This window comes from Etheostoma cragini, chromosome 11 (genome assembly GCF_013103735.1).
Source record: "Etheostoma cragini isolate CJK2018 chromosome 11, CSU_Ecrag_1.0, whole genome shotgun sequence".
In the NCBI taxonomy this organism is placed as follows: domain Eukaryota; kingdom Metazoa; phylum Chordata; class Actinopteri; order Perciformes; family Percidae; genus Etheostoma; species Etheostoma cragini.
Genome location: NC_048417.1, coordinates 20,580,189 through 20,597,271, shown reverse-complemented (window position 1 = coordinate 20,597,271; position 17,083 = coordinate 20,580,189). Strand labels below are relative to the sequence as shown.

Sequence of the window (17,083 nt, the reverse complement as noted above, 5' to 3'; positions counted from 1 at the left end):
ATAATACAATAGATTAAGTCATTTTAAAATGTAAAATGAACCTCATGTAGTCTAAATGAGTAACAGTGCATTACATTTTTTATTTCACTTTGCAGTAATGGGGCCCTCTAGGACTCTGAATGAGAGTGAGTGAGTAAAGAAAGTAAATGGACGGATGCTAATGGTACAACTGGGTGCTTTTTAGGCCATATTTATTGAGTTGAGTAAAAGCTTGTCACTATGCTCTTCCAACATATTTTGTTAGCACGGGTTTGTAGACATTGGCCTCAAACATGAAAAGGAATATGACAGTGTGAACTCTTCATTTTCTTTCCATCTTAATTACAGCTGGGGACGAGACACTGGAATAGAGCACACAGAGCAGAAACAGACTGTATTCCTCCGGTCCCAGCCCTCTTAGTACATGGCACTGATGAAGGGGCACTTAATGCTCTAGAACTTTTTCTCACATATATTCTTGGACACAGACATTAAAATATCATAAACCACACTCTTGATTAAACATGTCCTTGGCTAATTTATGTTATATTTCCCTTCCAGTGTGAATACAAAACACACATTTAATGTAGAGGAACAGGCACAGCCTATATTAGACTTCACCTAATGAGGTTTGAGGATTAGTAAATTTGCTATGTAGACAAGGTTTTCCATTACCTATTTCTAGACATAATCATAAATGCACAGGGATTAAAAGCCCCTATAGGCGAGAAGGAGAAACTAAAACTAGACAAAATGTTGTATTAGCTGCACTGTACATCTTCAGTGTCCCCATCTGGCCTTAATGAGAATTTTGACCTTGCATGTTTCCTCTACTTGTTTTCCCACTTTATCATGGCATTGGTACAAATGCAGGACTGGGATTTTAGAGACCAGGCTAAGTAGTGGAGGGGCTTGGGGTTGTTCTAGTTACCCCTAGGAATCCCATAACAGCCCCTCAGCACCCCCAAAAAGGTCAATAATGTGTTCATTTATATTTAAAAAACAAATAAATACATAAATAAAACAAACCATTTATTTTCAGAAAAAAAAAGCAATGAAGCAAAAACAGGTGATACTATTCAGCCAGTGGGTGCATCACACATTAAAAGTTTTTTACTACCTAAACGTCATTGTGTGGAGACTTCATCAAAGACCCGTAAATGAGCCTGAGAGTGATGGTGAACCTGTCACCAACCAGCGGGAGGAAGATGACCTGACCACAGCCGTGATGGATGCTGAGGATGCCTAACGTTACAAAACTGGGAATGACATCAGACCTGGGGGTCGCACAGCGAGGCCGGGGGGGGGGATTCGTCCAATAGGAGTCTATGCAAGAACTTCATTTTTATCTCTGTCTCTTAGAAGAACATTACAGTGAAGATGTGTTTTACAGAACTGAATAAATGGATCACCGAATCACAGGACATTGGTTTATTTATAGTGCTTGTGTGTACAGTGTAATGTATTTAGCTCCAACAGTCTCAGAAACACTTAAAAGAAATGTTCTCATGTGTTCTTTAAGTCTGTACATCGTTTCCGCAGTCTTTGTGTATCTTACTGCATGTCACTTTCATGCAGGCACTCCGTTGCAGGTGGCCGATTCTTGCAGCTGGAAGGGGGGGCTGACCAGAGCCCCTCTGTGGTAACCCAACAGCAATGTTTCCGTTTCCGGCTGTTTTAGAAGACACAGACCATCAGTGGGACTTTGGTTAAACAAACCATTACCACGTGAGAATGTATGATGATCTGAACTTATTTTTGTAGACCCATGTGTTCAAAACTGTGGGTGTGTAAACCTGACTTGTTGGCTGGTAGTTCAAATATGTTCTGTAGACCAATCAGAGTTTCATTGTGCTGTAGTATCAGCAACTTAGATGCATGAAAAAAATCAATCTCTCTCTTGTTCGCTGGCTTAAACCGCTGGGGAGGTGCGACCCTTTCTGTGCTCGTGTTACGTGTGTAAAAACTCTAACTTTCAGAACACCCTCACTGTAATATTGAGCAACCCCATAACACCAGCAAAAAGAAATCTGTGGCACTAAGAGCTTGATTCACTAGGTTGGGGTCTCTGTGGAGGTGGTGATTAATTTTATAGACCTCCAAGTGCAAATGTAGAGAATCCCTTAGTGCCAAAAAAAAAGCTGAGACCAGAAACATGTATGTGCTCCATTCCCCTGCTGCTATGAGAGTGAAAGGGAAATAAATTGAAAAACTGCATATTGGCATTGCAGACATTTCTACTCTTTCTCCTGTTTTAGGTCACATTATGCCCACAGGCTGTAACTGATCCATTCACAGAATCCCAGGAGAACCACCCATTCCAACAAATGTAAGCACAATTACATGTGTTCACTGTGGAACCTTGGCTGACAGAAGTAGACAGACAGGGTGTCCCACAGTCTATGGTCTCCCTACTTACTCTAAGCTGAAGCTGCCAACGGTGCTGAAGACTTGCTGCCCCAGCCAGATAATAATTAAGGTGTACCGCTGAACAAAAAGACAAAAAGCTGAGATAAGCTATTGCAGAAGCTGGCCTACTAATTCTTTAACTGGGTAGGTTTTTTTGTACTACTTGTAGAGCTGATTACTGTATATTTAGCAAGTATGCAGTAACAGCTACTGTATATGTCAACATTTTACATTGTACTACTGCTTAATGGAAACAAGTTGTAGACCCTCCCTAAGCAGCCTATCATTTTAAGAGTGGCTGAGGTAAGACCAGTATATACATACATTAAACACATCTTAATCACATCAACAGTCTGTTCAGAGATACACATACTCAAACTCTGTATAGGGATGCTGGTGACATACAGTCAGCATAGAATGCGTCACTGACACATCAATAAATTGCTGTCAATTCATGCTCTATTGAATTTATGCACTTTATTTTGTATTTAATTAAAAGTAGCAAGGCCAAAGTCATTGTTTTTGGCTTTGCATGAAAAAAATGTTTATTTTTCAACTCAATTTTCAACAATGCACACCTCCTCGGAATAATTGCTTTTCTTTACTTTTTGGTGGACTTGTTGAAATAGCTGCAAAATTGTTATGGCTCAATAGAGCAGACATCAGAGGAATTGCATTGCATGCAAGGTTACAAAATGAAATGTTCAAAAGGTTTGGCTGGCATGTTTATGCACCATTTTGTCTATCAAATTGTACCTCCAATCAAGTGTAAAAATTGGGATACTGATAGCATTTGGCACAGTCACGCCTTCAAACTTCATATAGAGAAAAAAAAAGAGTCTGACTTCCTAAGTGCTGGTGTATACAGAATCCAGATATTCAAGGTTTTCTGCTCCTTTCCCTCACTGCAAGAGAGTACAAAAGTTGACCTTGACTAACCGGTTTAGATAAAACCCAGGAAGCACAGGAAGCAGGAATCTGCAGACTCGTATGCATAAATAAAGCTGGCGGGCCGATGACCATAACTCAACCCAGTCAGTGCTCAGTGCGGGGGAGGAAAAACTGCACCGCTGTATTTGTGCAGATGGGAGGACTGTTTCTTCTTTGGCAGAGGATGATCAGATGGTGGAAACACAGGCTGCAACAGAAATAACCTTTTCGCTTCTAAGTTGGTGCACAGCTTACACTCCTGAGCAGTCATGGTTGCTATAGGCTGTCCGACCATGTATGCTTCATGTTGTGGCACTTGTACAGCTCTTCTACTTGATATCAAAGGCCTAGAGCTGGGGCCATCCTGCCTACTAATACATACCGTGACAGTGTTCTCCGTTCATATCAGTACTCAGTCTTTATAGGCACACATTCAATTCTAGAGTGACACTTCTGATTTTTTGTGCTGCTTCTAACAAAAGCCTTACAATTACCAAGGTTGAGGGATTCATTCCATATTCTCAGATTTTTCGCTGATTCAAATATGAACTCCACCAGGTGGAGCCAGAAATAAAAAGGCCCTTAAATGGCATTTGCAGCATCCCATGGTTGATTTTATATCGTTGTGCATAATAAATCACATGTTAATTTAGTGTTGTGGTGTCTTCAGAAAGTTGAACAAGATGTGCACTTAATAGCTCTAATAATGGTATTTGACTGGTGCTTTAGCCATCTGAGGAGAGAATGTCTGAAAGGGACAGAAGCTTTGGCCTCAGTGTGCAGGAATGTTTGCATTTTATCCTTCAGCAAATCCCTGGTCAATTAAAACAATTATAACTGGTTTAAATAACTTCAGCTCAGACACTTGTATTTAAAAAAAAAAAAAAAAAAAAAAAAAAAACATAAAAAATGAATAAGTACAATTCTATAAAATGTATTATTAGCATATGTAGAGTCTATATCCACAACGCTCCACTTCTGGGATTGCTAGACTGCCGTTGGCTTTCTTTGTATTGAAAACTTGAACTCAGCTGGATTCATGAGGACTATGGTTAACTGGTCCTTAGATCTCTGCAGGGTAAATTCAGACAGCTAGCTAGACTATCTGCCAATCTTAGTTTTCTGCTGCACGACAAACAACCTTTCAATGTACACGTTCCACCAAAACAAGTTTCCCCCTGAGGTTATTTTGCAGAAGGACTAAAACTCTGTCCTATGTTTAGCATCGCCAATGAAGAATGAGAGTGGTTTGAAGAAATGCTAATAAACCAGAGCACGTTTTTTTTCCCCATCCTGGAATGCTGTGTGGACTAGCCAGACCTTCCTCCACAGCTCTGTGGAGGAAGGTCTGGCAAAGAAAGACTCACATATGTGCTATATATGTGACAAGAGAAAAGGAACAAAAGTTACTTTTCTGTACTTGACAGTCTATGCATTGTCAAAATATGGAAAATCCTTGCATGTGTGATTTTATGATTCTTGAGATACCAAGTGTCCCATTTGATAGTTTTTGTGCTCATTTTTTGTAGCAGACACACTTTAAAACATCTATATAAATGATGGCTTTTACAGTATTTATGTGCAAAAAAGCATTCAATGCTCCATGATTTGCCCGCTCTGAAGTTTTCCCATTTAAAATGTTTATATACCTTATTATTTGGGCGCCCGGGCAGCTCAGTTGGTAGAGCGCCAAAAAATAATCTTTAAAAAAAAAAAAAAAAAAACTATTATTCAGTCCCTAAAACACAGAATAAGAATTGAATCAACATTTGCCAATAATGCTATAGCTAAAAGTCAAACAGGAAACGGCAGTGCAGATTGTAGCCATGAAAACTTTTAAAATTCCACATTCAGTCATCAAGAAACAGAAAATGTAAAATACATCACCCCACTGGTATGTCATCCCCTTGGTGTCCTGATAGACAAACTGCAATGTCCCTGGTTCAATTCCAGCCTGGTACCTTTGCTGCATGCCACACCCCTCTGCTCTCTCATTTCTTGTGTGTCTATACTGTCCTATCCAATACAGACTAAAAAGCCCCCCCTCCAAAAAAAGTCATCCCCTTTGGTTACTTTCTGCTTTAAAAGTAACTGCTGCTGTTTAGCACTTCATTACATACATACAATGACCAACCATTAGTTTTCACTACACGTCAATTTCCAATCAAAACAGAGGAATCTGTCAAATCCTGAGCTCAGCTACATACAGCAGGTTGTTTCATTGGATGTGTTCAATTTCAAAGTCTCACAAACCTACAGAGGCAAATATATCATCTATGTCATCCTGGCGGTCACAGCCGGAGGTCTGAGTAGATGTTGCCTCGTTTGTAGTCCGGGTTTTTAGGTTGTCCCCTGAAAGTCGGGACACTGATAACTCAGTCCTCTGTCTTTGTCTCTTCAGCTGCTTCTGTGGTGCACGAGTTCCTACCGTTGAAGACTTAAATGGATTTCTGAGTTTCTGCAAACGAGTTGTCAGGCGAGCAGGTCTCCTGGTTGCAGCAGCAGCCCGACAGGTTGCTGGCACTGAGCCGCGAGGAGATGAAGCCCAGCAAGCTTCCTGTCTGAAGGTCCGCAACCTCCTCTGGACCCTGGAGACCAGGACACATTTACCAGACATACACAATTAGTATTAGGAGCAACTGTGTCACTGAATACTGAAGTGTGTAGTTTAAACTCAACAACTCCACACAGTGGTCAATTTATTAGCTACACGTGTACAGTATAATGTAATCCAACTGTTCTGCCCAAAAGTCTTCTTTTATGCCTATAATGTTCAGGTTTTTTTACACTGCCACAGAGATGTATTCTGCCGCCCTCATGTATGTAAATAGGGGGTACAGAATAACAGAAACACCTCTAAATATACTGTAGTCCATTACAAAACCTCCTCCAACTATGACCTCACTAATAAAGATATCAATTTATTTATACATACATTATAAACTTTGTAAGGCTAGAATCAATGGCAGAGCTTTTGTATTGAATTGCACAGCTGTACCTAATAAATTGGCCACTGAGTGAATATTCTGCATTATTGCTCTTACTTGTAACCGGCGGCCTCTAAGCATTTCATCCTTTGGCACTTTAAATGTAAGAAGCTCAGAAGACGTTTTTCCTTTTCCATCTTCTGGGATTTGCACCATGGGATCATTTCTTCCAGATGGGCCGCCATGTCTGTGAACGTAGCAGCCTCCCTTACTTGTTTCTTGAACTTTTGTGTCGTGTCATCCTTATATGTTTTCTGTAGGAGGGATTTAAAACAGAAATATGTAATCATCACATAGGACAATAAGGTGGCAACACTGAGCTATTACATATTCTGAAAATACTAAATGCATGAATAAATATTTCATCAGGTTTGCTCACGTACCTCAGAAAAGTCCCTGACAACCTTGAGAAAAGGCTTCAAGTCAGCATCAAGACCGGTAACTGAAAGAAAAAAATAAAGAAAAAGATAATCTTCTGGTGTTAATCACATACGGCTCCATTGAAGATTACTGTGTAAGATTATTGAAGATTACTGTGTAATCATCAATTACTGGTATCAGTAGCTGAGAAAGCTTACTAGCCAGACAACAGACTGACTAACTTGTCACCCCCCCCACTGTAAAGCAGTGTGTCCTTTAGGGCAGTGTCATCTTACTGCCCTGCATTAAATGCGTCACACAGAACAATGAAGAAGCTCCACACCTCTTTCAACAGCAACACCCAGGTCTTCTTTAACCTCCCTTGACGCTCCCTGGTCCTTCCCTTTGACAGAAGATTTCTTCTTGCTCTGCTGCTTGTGCCTTGGACCTTTGGCGAGGGCACCGCGTGGTGGCTTTTTGGTCAGTAAATGTGCATCAGAAGGAGCCAGGAACTGGGCCATATTTGCTGGCAGGGAGAAGTCTGTGAGGAAGGGCATGGGCTGGGCGCTGGCTACCTGTGTGAGGAGCTCCAGGAGCTGCTGGTACAGAGTGGACAGGCTGACCAGGATACCACGGACAATCACCCTGACGGAGCACAAAGACAGTCGATTTAGATTTGTGAAAGAGGACGTAAACAAACACAAGTCAGACTATTCCAAATACCAACATGACTTCATTGACTTAAGCCAAGTACTGTGATATCTGTAAGCTTCTTGAGCTACCTGAGTACATGTCTAGGCTGCAGACATAAGTAGACATAACAGCGGACATAATTATACACGCCACTCGGGGTGTTACCGCCAGAAGAAAGAACCCGTTGAGTTTAGGACAGGTGACACGCAGGACACGATCCCCGGTCTCCTGAGTGAAAGTCCTGTGTTTTTTTTTTTTTTTTTTTTTTTTTTTTTTTTTTTTTTTTTTTTTTTTTGTTTATTAGTCCCCAATGGGGAAATTACTGCACTACACTCTGTGTACACACTTTTTGTTAGTACTCACACACAGGCCTGAAATACACACACATGCTCCGGACCTATACATGCACTATACATGGAGAGATGTCAGAGTGAGTGGGCTGCCAGCTGAACCAGCGCCCTGAGCGGTCGGGGGGTACGGTGCCTTGCTCAAGAGCACCTGGCAGTGCCCAGGAGGTGAACTGACATCTCTCCAGCCACCAATCCACGCTCCCAACTTTTTGGGTCCATACGGGGATTTGAACCAGTGACCCTCCGGTTCCCAACCCAACTCCCTATGGACTGAGCTACTGCCACCCAAATGTCCCTATATGGATTTTCCCCCTTTCATACTACTAGCTACTGCATTAATTCACATGCTATTGCCAAGTAATGTAAGTTAATGGAGGCTAAACGCCATTGATAAACACGCTAAAAAGCAAGGGTGCGTCTTGATAACACACCAATAACGGCATACGAATGTCATACATACGCCATTTCCTGAGATCAGTCTGTAAATTCAGTTCTTTTATAACTTTGGACATGCAAACACGCATAGCTGCCTTGTGCAGTATTAATTCAGCATCTTTTTACATTTCTCAGCCTTTTTAGATGTATGAACAAGAAAGAGGACTCACCAGAGACGACTGAGCATGCTGGTTATCACCATATTCAAGATAACAAACTCTTCCCATTTCATCTGCTGCTTTGCCAGTCTGAAACACACATTGCTTAAGGAAAAAAAACAGCGGTAACATCCAGAAGATCGCCAAACTTAATTCAGACTAGGAGACTCAAAGTTGCAAAAACAAAACAGAGTCTCTCTCCAGAGATTACCATCAGCTTACTCTTTGGGTTTCTGAGTGGTGGCGCCTCTGAAAAGGATACACGAAAGCTCTGCTGCAGCGATTCAATGTGCAGCTCATCAGCTGGGCGGCTCCAAGCACTTTGAGACTGAGCCACTCCAGCATGGGTTGACTGGGGACATCACACTCACCAGCCTTGATGCTCAGTCCTCTACACGTAACACACACACACACACACACACACACACACACACATGCATCAATACTGATGGCCACCCTATGGTTCAGGCTCCACCACTTCTCAGTGTAACTTTGTGCTCTTCTTTAACAACCTTCTTTATCAGATTGATACTCATTTTGTTACTCTTGAGTAGAGTTGGGCGGTATCCAAATTTTGATACTGTCAAACCTCCTCCCTATTTTACCGCGGTATACGGTATTACAGTGACTAATTAAATATGATGAAGCAAGACTCAAACTGTTGGCTTGTGCCTACAGCGTTCAGAAACTGAATACCACACACTAAGACTGAACCTCCTCTCCCTTCTCATTAGGTCGGAACCCCAAATGCTGCCAAACTGCAGAAGTCCTGTTCTTCTTTGAGACCAGGCAACCAATACGGCTTGCTACATACCTTTGAATTCTTTTGGGACACAGCTCTGTCAGCTCCTGAAGAGCAACATCAAGCTTCATGCTCTTCAGCCTGTTTAAGCATTGTTCAACCTGTGAGAGAAATAAGACAATGTATGTAACATGTAACATGGAAATGACAAATCAGTTAGTTCTTCACCTTTTGTCAGTTCCACGGTGAAATTCACGTGAATCCAGAATGACATGGCATGACCAGGCTCAAACAGAGCACACATCCCGACCTGGCCAGATGTGGAAATAACGACCCGGAGTCCTCACCTGCTTTAACCCTTTGAACGTCTTGTTGCCTCTGGAGCTGTTGTTGAGGAAGTACAGCAGCTCGTAGAGAACTCGTACCTCCGTTTGAAGAATCTCACTCCGAATTAGCTTAAGCACCTTGTCATTTTCCACAAGCAGGGCTCTAACACTTGCATCTGCAAAACAGCAAAAACATGTTTGCATCACAGTTACATTCAACGACACAAGTAGATCAACACTGCACACGTGGGTTGCAAGCATCGTACACCGGTATAGAGCATTGAGCGCAGAGTTTTGCCCCGGACATCACGTAACAAAATCAACATAAGTGTTGCCAAATCAGAACGCGAACACTAATCGTACCTGTAGTTGAGCTGAAATGTACACGGACACTAGAAACAGCACCGGGAAAAGCAATGTTTACCCTGTTCCACGGTTCTCCTGCCATGCTTCCCTAGGATACTTCCCGTAGACAGTTACCACAAAACATGCGGATGTCGGCCAGCCAATTGTATTCAACTATACTAAATACGTCAGAGTGCCTTAAAGGCACAGTAAACACAGTGAATTCGGTTGCATTTCTGACAACAGTGAGTGAAACAACTAATGTAGAGATTAACCTTCACCCTTGTGTTGTCCTGGAAGGGTTTCCACCGAATTTTTTGGGGTGTTTTATTCAATCAGATAGCATTTGAATTCTTTTTTTTCTTTCTTTTTTATGATTTCAAAACAGTATCCGGACTAAACTTTGACATACCCATCTGTGAACCACTCAACATCCTCTGATCTTAGCTATTAGTCAAAATAATTCATAATTTCTGCCTTTTTAACTAAACTAACTTGTGTATAATTTGATTTAAATGGTTTGTTGACCCTGAATTCCAAGAACAAGCGTAAAACCTGTTACTAAACAAGCACAGGTTTAAAGAAACTAAAAACAAGAGCATGAAAAAAGTAAAAAATAAATCAGAAAAAGCTACAAAAACATCAGAAAAGCACAACAAGAATGTTCAATTTCAATTCTGACCTGGAAGGACAAGGTCATATTTAATGGGAAGACAACACGAGGGTTACTCCCATGATCAACCTGGTGTGTTGGTTTCATGAAATAGCTTTAGTTCTCACTGAGGTCACTAAATCCCCTGTAAACTGTGAGGAAACAAATACATGCTTACAAAATCAGAAGTAAGCCTTTACTTCACATGGCGTGGGCCTACAGTACAATCAGACTCAATGGGAAATCGGTATCATTAAGGTGAGATTGTGAGCACAAGCAAAGAGTTTCTGGCTGGGGTGGTGTGGGTGACCAGCAAAACAGGCTTAATGTTAAGAGTGTAAGACTTTTTTTTTTTTTTTTTGGATTGCACTGGGTCATTCCTTTATGTAATTTCTGATTAAAAACGCACAAATCGACTTGACCACATTGTGTTAAAATATTTATCCTTTATTCAACTAGTAGAAAGAACATGACAAAACTAAGAAAATAAAACATCCGATAATATAGATGAATTTATTTCCCTTGTTTACTCAACCAGGTGATGACATGTGAGTTCACTTCATCTAACACAGAATCCTCCGACCTTCCCTTCACGGTCAGTCCATGGTTGCCTCCTTTTAGCCAGAACACCTCTACTTGACCTTTCATTTCTTTGATCATCCCTTCAAAAAGGACCTGAGCAAAGACAGAAAGCAACAAGCAAAATCACTACTGGGGAAAAATGTCAGGTCATAAAAAACGAGACATTGCACAGACTGGGACAATAAGGATTAATTGAATAGTTAGAATCTAGCACATGTAACGTGGCAGGACATTGTCCATACTAAATAGTGGAGGACTGGACTATAGAATCACAACAATACAAGCTTTCTGCAAGTATCATAGAGAAAATAACAGAATATACATGAAAGAATATAAGAGAAAACTGTATACATGCACACCAACTAACATGGTCTAGCCTTACTGCTTACCTCCAACAAATATGTGCCTTATGGTAAACTTCTGTAAAGATTTCAAGTATTCCTAGGGATAAAGCACAAGTGTGTACAGCATCTTACCGATTCTAAATCTGAAGTAGCATAGAAAGAATAAAATAGTGACTGCTATTTTTGAATGGATGAATGATGATGCTTACCCACACTGCACGGTAAGCCTTCACTCTATAACCCAAGTTTAAACCTTTGCATGTGAAACGGAGACAAAGGGAGCCATCTGCAGCTAAGGCTTGCGCCAGAGAAACCAGATGTTTGGAGTTCATGTCTCCACCAGCCCCATGTGTGAGAATGACAGCGGTGTGGACATCTGTAAGTGAAGCAGGGAAACACAAGGCAGCATCCAGATACTTCGACCCAAATGGCACCTTCACTGTGTCCTGAAAGACAGTGTACAGTCAGTGAGCGCTATCTCTAGACTGACGGTTCAAATCAAGCAGGGTATCAACAACTGTGGGAATGGATTCAGTCTACTGTGTAATTAATAGATATACAACAGAACCACTCATCACCGTAATCATCAGTGTAACTTAGCGTAACAGCTTCAGGTATTATAACGAGCTACGTTAGCCGTGTCTACGCACGCTTAATCGTAGAACTGGATTTATTCATCCAGTTACGTTCACTAGCGTCACTTTTTTGCAGTTGGAAATATATTTACCTCATCAAACGTGTCCATATGAGATGTTTCTTCTCTGAAATGAGTAGAGTTGAACCTGGATACAGGCGACTGATGAGACTGACATCTACTGTTCAGGAGGGATCATTACAGCTTTACTTCTGCTACTACCACACGTCAGCAACTTAGTCACGTGGCACAGATGGTTTTCCTTAAGAGGGGTCAGCTCCAGAACAGAGCTGGACGAGGTTCTTTATCTTGCCTAGGCTACCTACATTTTTTATTTTTTTTTATTTTATACTCACAGAGCTCCAGCATTAGTCATACCGGATTCGCCGGATCTTCTAAGAATTGGGACGCTGTTATCAATCGAGTATTGATTGGTCGGGAGGCGGTGCTCTTACACCAGTTGACCTCTAATCTCCAACCGGACCTGCTCCCAACCAGTTTAAGTGTTCAGCATAAATTACCACGGCGATTTAACCCGGTGACAACTAATCCACCGTCGGGATACAGGAAACCCCGGGCTGGACCTGAAGTCACCTCGTTAACAACAGATCTGGCTTCGTAGTAGTAGGCCTACATGACCAGTTTGTTGACACAGTGGCTTGAAATGACATCAGAGTAAAAGACCCCATGCCTGAATGCTTGAGTGTGTGATGTCACAGGATGGAGAACCCACAACACCCTGTCCCACAGCCTTTTAAAGTGGCTTTTGCAGTGGGGTTGTGTGTACGTGTGTGAGTGCATTAAACCAGAGATCTTCAACAGGAGGTCCGGGACCGCTCCTCAGAGTTACCGCAGAGGGGCCACCAAAACAATGTTTTTTTTCCAAAAAGTAAAATGTCTTAACATGAATCCAATATTTCATTAGAAAATATAAATCAACGTGTTTATGAAGAAAAAAAAAAAACACCCTCATGATAGGATTACTAGTCTATAGGTAAGGTTAGTCACTAAGATAGTCACCCACAGATCCAGTTCATGTTAATTCAATGTGCCAATTGTACTGTATGTTTAACATTAAAACCCAATTCATAAAACCATGGCTTTTTGTAGCGTAGTATTCTTTACACTAAAAATGTATATATAAAGGCTTTAGGACGCCCTAAACGTTATTGTAGACCAAGTTTAATATGCAACTTAATTTTACAGACAGGGTCCCTGCTCCGTCTCTCTTTCAGTTAAGCGGTCCTTGGCTTAAACAAACAAACAAACAAACAAACAAACAACCATTGATCCCTGTATTAAAAAACAGTAGAAAAAAGAACATTTATTTTTAACATACAAAAAGAAAGATATTTATTTTAAAAATGAGATGTGATATCCATATCAATAAAAGAATGAACTCTTTTTGGCGGTACATCAGATATGAAGGCTTGCTCTGTAAATGGATGACAGGTCAATCAAAGTTCATCCTTTGCCTGAAAAACAAACAAAAAGATTTTTGTTGCATATCGTTTGGTGACATCACATAATTCCCATCATAGCTCCATCATATCAACCCGAAAAGAGGTTGAATGGGTCAGAGTTATTGAAAACGCCAGTGTGGGTGTGCAGTACTCTCAATAATTTGTCTAATATTTTGTTTAATAAGGCGCAGTGACACATTACCTACACCAGAGGGAGCCCCACTCTGTAAATTGGAACAGTCTTTAGTACTAATTTTAAAACTGTATTTTTCCAATTACTATTACCTTTGAAACGCTCAAACCCAGCAACGTATTTGCCACAGGTAGAAGCTATACTAGTTTACCATGCAATTTATCACAGCTTCTACTTTGCCTTTGAGTTCTACCTCTAAGCATTAGGCAAACCTTGCACTAACTACATCCATGTTAACAGTTTAAATGGACGTCACTTGGAATATTCACCTTGTGCATGGCATACAATGATTTACTGTATTGTGTTTGGCAAAGCAGCACTTTTTCTGAGTTTTCTAAAGTGCATCTTTGCAAACAATGCAAGCTTGGGGTGTAGGAAAATATATCAAATCTACAGAAGAACACCAAGCAGCCGCTTATAGCTTCTGGTTTAGGTTCTCACTGGTGGTGTTACTGTGGTGTCTTGTCTAATGCTGTAAGCTCAGGTTAGGTGAAATAATACAAAGTCACTCTGATGCAAAGGAAACTCAACCTTACCTTGGTCCTGTGGCAGGAACATGGGAACAGGTCCTCACTGGGCTGCTCTACAAGCTCCATGCCTTCACGAATCTTGGGCTCTGTGATCTGGAGTTTGGCATACTCCTATAAGAAGAACATTGAACTTAAAGGCAGTGAAAGAGATCCAAATATTTACAAATATTGCATTAATAACACATTTTTCCATCATGTGAAACTATTTCATCACATAAATAAGGCCCCACAGTGCCTGAGGACCTCGACCCAAGTGTAGAAAGGTTACCTGAAAAAGTTTGTAGTAGTAACAGAATATGCTGTTTCCCATAAGGTAATTGCGGGCAAACTGCTGACCTGCCAGTGCAATTTTCAGTGCCTGAAAGACAGCAAAAATCCAGGCAACTTGGTCTTTTAAATTTAATAAGAGAAAATATACTCAATTCTTACAAAATGTTGCAAAATAATCTATGTTAACTTTGAAGAGACCAATAAATGAGCACAAAGTGCATATAGCATTTACAGCCAAACGTAATGGGCAATGCCAATAATCAATATTATCATCACCTCTTCATCATGGTCACGAGCCCACTGGATCTTTTCCAGCAAGTCTCCAAGGTCCGCCCTTATTGGGATGTAGTGCTCCCACGGCCGAAGCTCATTGTAGAAATGCTCGTAGTAGACTGAATCTTGCTTTAGGACCACACTGTCTCCTGCTAGTAGGTAGGGCAGTCGATACGCTGCCACAGTACCGTCAATGTTTATTTGGTACTTGTACTGTTGGTGGACATGAAATGGAAATACAAATTGAGTTACTTTTTCTTAACTTCTGACCTGCTTAGTAAGGCCAGCTAGAAGAAATGACAACGGACGAGGACTAAATCATATTTAACACCATAAAGAGTAAGCCTTGGCACACTATCAGGCACATCAACTCACAGCTAGTGTGTCATGTTACGCAGCAGAGAGAGCTACATCCCATCAGGGATGTCTTTTTAGCAACGTAGATAATGTAAATAGGTCCAGTATTCCCTGGCCCTTGAGCACTTTTTGATCCATCATCTCCTGAGAAAAATATCTAGGTCTTTACTTTCCTTAACAGACACTAGTTACTTAAGCTCTCTGATCTTTTGTGCTAAGCAAATTGGCTACACTCAGCTTATCTGAGGTCGTTTGCTGAAAATGCCTCCCAAATACAATTAGCTAAAAGCTGCAAAGCCAGTTAAGTGTTAATTCTTACTGGGTCAGGTAGCACTAGCATCTCCTGCCCTTTCCGTGATTTTACTTGTTTCAATGTTATTCAAGAATATCACTTATTGAAGACTGCCGAGATATTTAATGTTTTAGTGAAATGAGAAACCAGCCACACCGGAGCACTCTCACCTTGAAAAAGTCAAAGAAAGAAACATGTTTGACCAGAGGCCCATAGAGGCTCTCATCGTGTTTGAAGAAGAAGAAGTTGGTAAAGGCAGCATCTATCATGTTGGGTTGTGCCCTGGAGAGCTTGACCAGCTCTAGACGTTCCTGACGACTGTCGCGGCCCCTCCAGAAGGCTGTGGAATTCTTCTCTTGCCATGATGGCCCTGTGTTGGCCTGCACTGACATCATGTCCAGACTTACTCTGTTCATTGGATTGGAAGTTATTCATCTCAGCGTTGGTCAAAGTTATAGACTCATATATGTAGGTAATGACAAGCAGAATCATAAACTTCAGTGCCCATTTACAATTTGCCCCCACACATTTGCTTTCGCTTCATAAAAAAGTACTTCACCAGTTTATTGTTGCAGTAAATAGAATAACAACTACAGATGTTAGTGGACACACCTGGTGAGCGAGTATCCCTCATTACAAAGTGAGAATTTCTGCAGGGCAAAAAGTTAACGTATGTGTTATATGGAGAGGTGTTGGCGTAGTCTAAATGTAAAATAAAGATTTGCTAGCAAACTTTTTTTCTTTGTCTGTCACACACAAATTGGCCATCATGCAGTGCATAAAAATGCATGAAGCGATGCTGAGGATATAATGAGTGTCCCGACACCGGTTTATTTTGGTTCCACATTATTCAGTCTGCTCTGTGACAGTGCCACGGTTTAGTCTGTGTACACAAGCCCCCACTGCCATCTGCTTGTGTAGGAAGATCACATTTTAAATCATCTTTATGACTGCAGGACTGCAATGTGTCCAAGCTGACTACGACTCCTGCCCTTCATAAGGAACCAAGCTACAAACTTTTTGGAGCCTGCAGGCCTACAGGCAGAGAGAAGTTGAAACTTAAAGGAACATTCCACTGACAGTGTTATCTTTAAGGGTGCCCAGGTGTGATTCGTGCTACTAGTTACACAGCGGTGACTGTGTAGACTTTTGTACAGACTTGATAACATAGCTTACTCTACCAACTACAAATCTTTTACTTTAATTTCAATTAAATGGATTATCCTATTTTATGGATGCACAGCCTTACCTTCCCATGGTCTCAAGGACAGACTCGGTCAGGTCATAGGTGGGCATGACAATATCTCTAGTATTGTTGGAGCCACACCAGGAAAAGATAGGATGAATCTTCTCAGTGGGTTTCCTCTTCTCCAACGGCCAGTCACCCAGGTTTACAAAGAACTCGATATCAGGGAGCTGCACCTGTACGTACAACACAACATTAGTAGGGTGTGCAAGATCATATCGTTCACAATAAAACCAAGATCATTTTTATTTACAATATGAAACAATTCACATCATAATAATGGCAATATTCCGACGTGTTGATGTAATTGCTTGTTAATTCTGCCACTTAAAGGTGTGCACTTTGTTGCACTATTTATACTGTCTATAGATTCTGAATCTCACTATGAGTTACTGTTGTTTGCAAACTAAAGAACTGAGATCTTTTTGTTTTTACTGAATATTTGAAGGCAAACTGTTAACGTTTATGCTTCCAACTATAACACACACACACACATATACATATATATATATACATGTGTGTGTGTGTATATA

General features: G+C 41.0%; 3 protein-coding genes across 4 annotated transcripts in view; all 3 read right to left on the bottom strand.

Moving 5' to 3' along the window:
* Nucleotides 1-4,336: 4,336 nt before the first annotated feature.
* nepro (nucleolus and neural progenitor protein) lies at nucleotides 4,337-9,979 on the bottom strand. 2 transcript variants are annotated; one of them, XM_034886118.1, is made up of 9 exons: nucleotides 9,733-9,979; nucleotides 9,391-9,545; nucleotides 9,116-9,204; nucleotides 8,564-8,692; nucleotides 8,314-8,391; nucleotides 7,009-7,310; nucleotides 6,688-6,747; nucleotides 6,363-6,576; nucleotides 4,337-5,906 (listed from the first exon to the last, which is right to left on the bottom strand). In XM_034886118.1, the coding sequence occupies exons 1-9, from the start codon at nucleotides 9,815-9,817 to the stop codon at nucleotides 5,564-5,566; spliced, it is 1,455 nt and encodes a 484-aa protein (XP_034742009.1). In that variant the 5' UTR covers nucleotides 9,818-9,979; the 3' UTR covers nucleotides 4,337-5,563. The 2 variants fall into 2 exon arrangements, with proteins under 2 accessions (XP_034742009.1, XP_034742010.1); XM_034886119.1 differs by having other exon boundaries at nucleotides 5,564-5,906; nucleotides 6,363-6,559; nucleotides 6,689-6,747.
* An 813-nt stretch (nucleotides 9,980-10,792) lies between these two features.
* tex30 (testis expressed 30) lies at nucleotides 10,793-12,235 on the bottom strand. Its single transcript, XM_034886073.1, has 4 exons — nucleotides 12,020-12,235; nucleotides 11,502-11,738; nucleotides 11,331-11,389; nucleotides 10,793-11,072 (listed from the first exon to the last, which is right to left on the bottom strand). Exons 1-4 carry the CDS (start codon nucleotides 12,035-12,037, stop codon nucleotides 10,880-10,882), a joined length of 507 nt encoding a protein of 168 aa, XP_034741964.1. The 5' UTR covers nucleotides 12,038-12,235; the 3' UTR covers nucleotides 10,793-10,879.
* A 1,003-nt stretch (nucleotides 12,236-13,238) lies between these two features.
* Nucleotides 13,239-17,083, bottom strand: part of poglut2 (protein O-glucosyltransferase 2) — a 7,612-nt gene continuing 3,767 nt past the window's right edge. The window contains exons 5-10 of the mRNA XM_034886117.1: nucleotides 16,554-16,726; nucleotides 15,475-15,712; nucleotides 14,659-14,868; nucleotides 14,381-14,470; nucleotides 14,119-14,223; nucleotides 13,239-13,401 (exon numbers count right to left, since the gene is read on the bottom strand). Coding sequence (XP_034742008.1) covers nucleotides 13,384-13,401; nucleotides 14,119-14,223; nucleotides 14,381-14,470; nucleotides 14,659-14,868; nucleotides 15,475-15,712; nucleotides 16,554-16,726 — 834 coding nt within the window. The 3' untranslated portion in view covers nucleotides 13,239-13,383. The remainder of the gene's footprint in view (nucleotides 13,402-14,118; nucleotides 14,224-14,380; nucleotides 14,471-14,658; nucleotides 14,869-15,474; nucleotides 15,713-16,553; nucleotides 16,727-17,083) is intronic.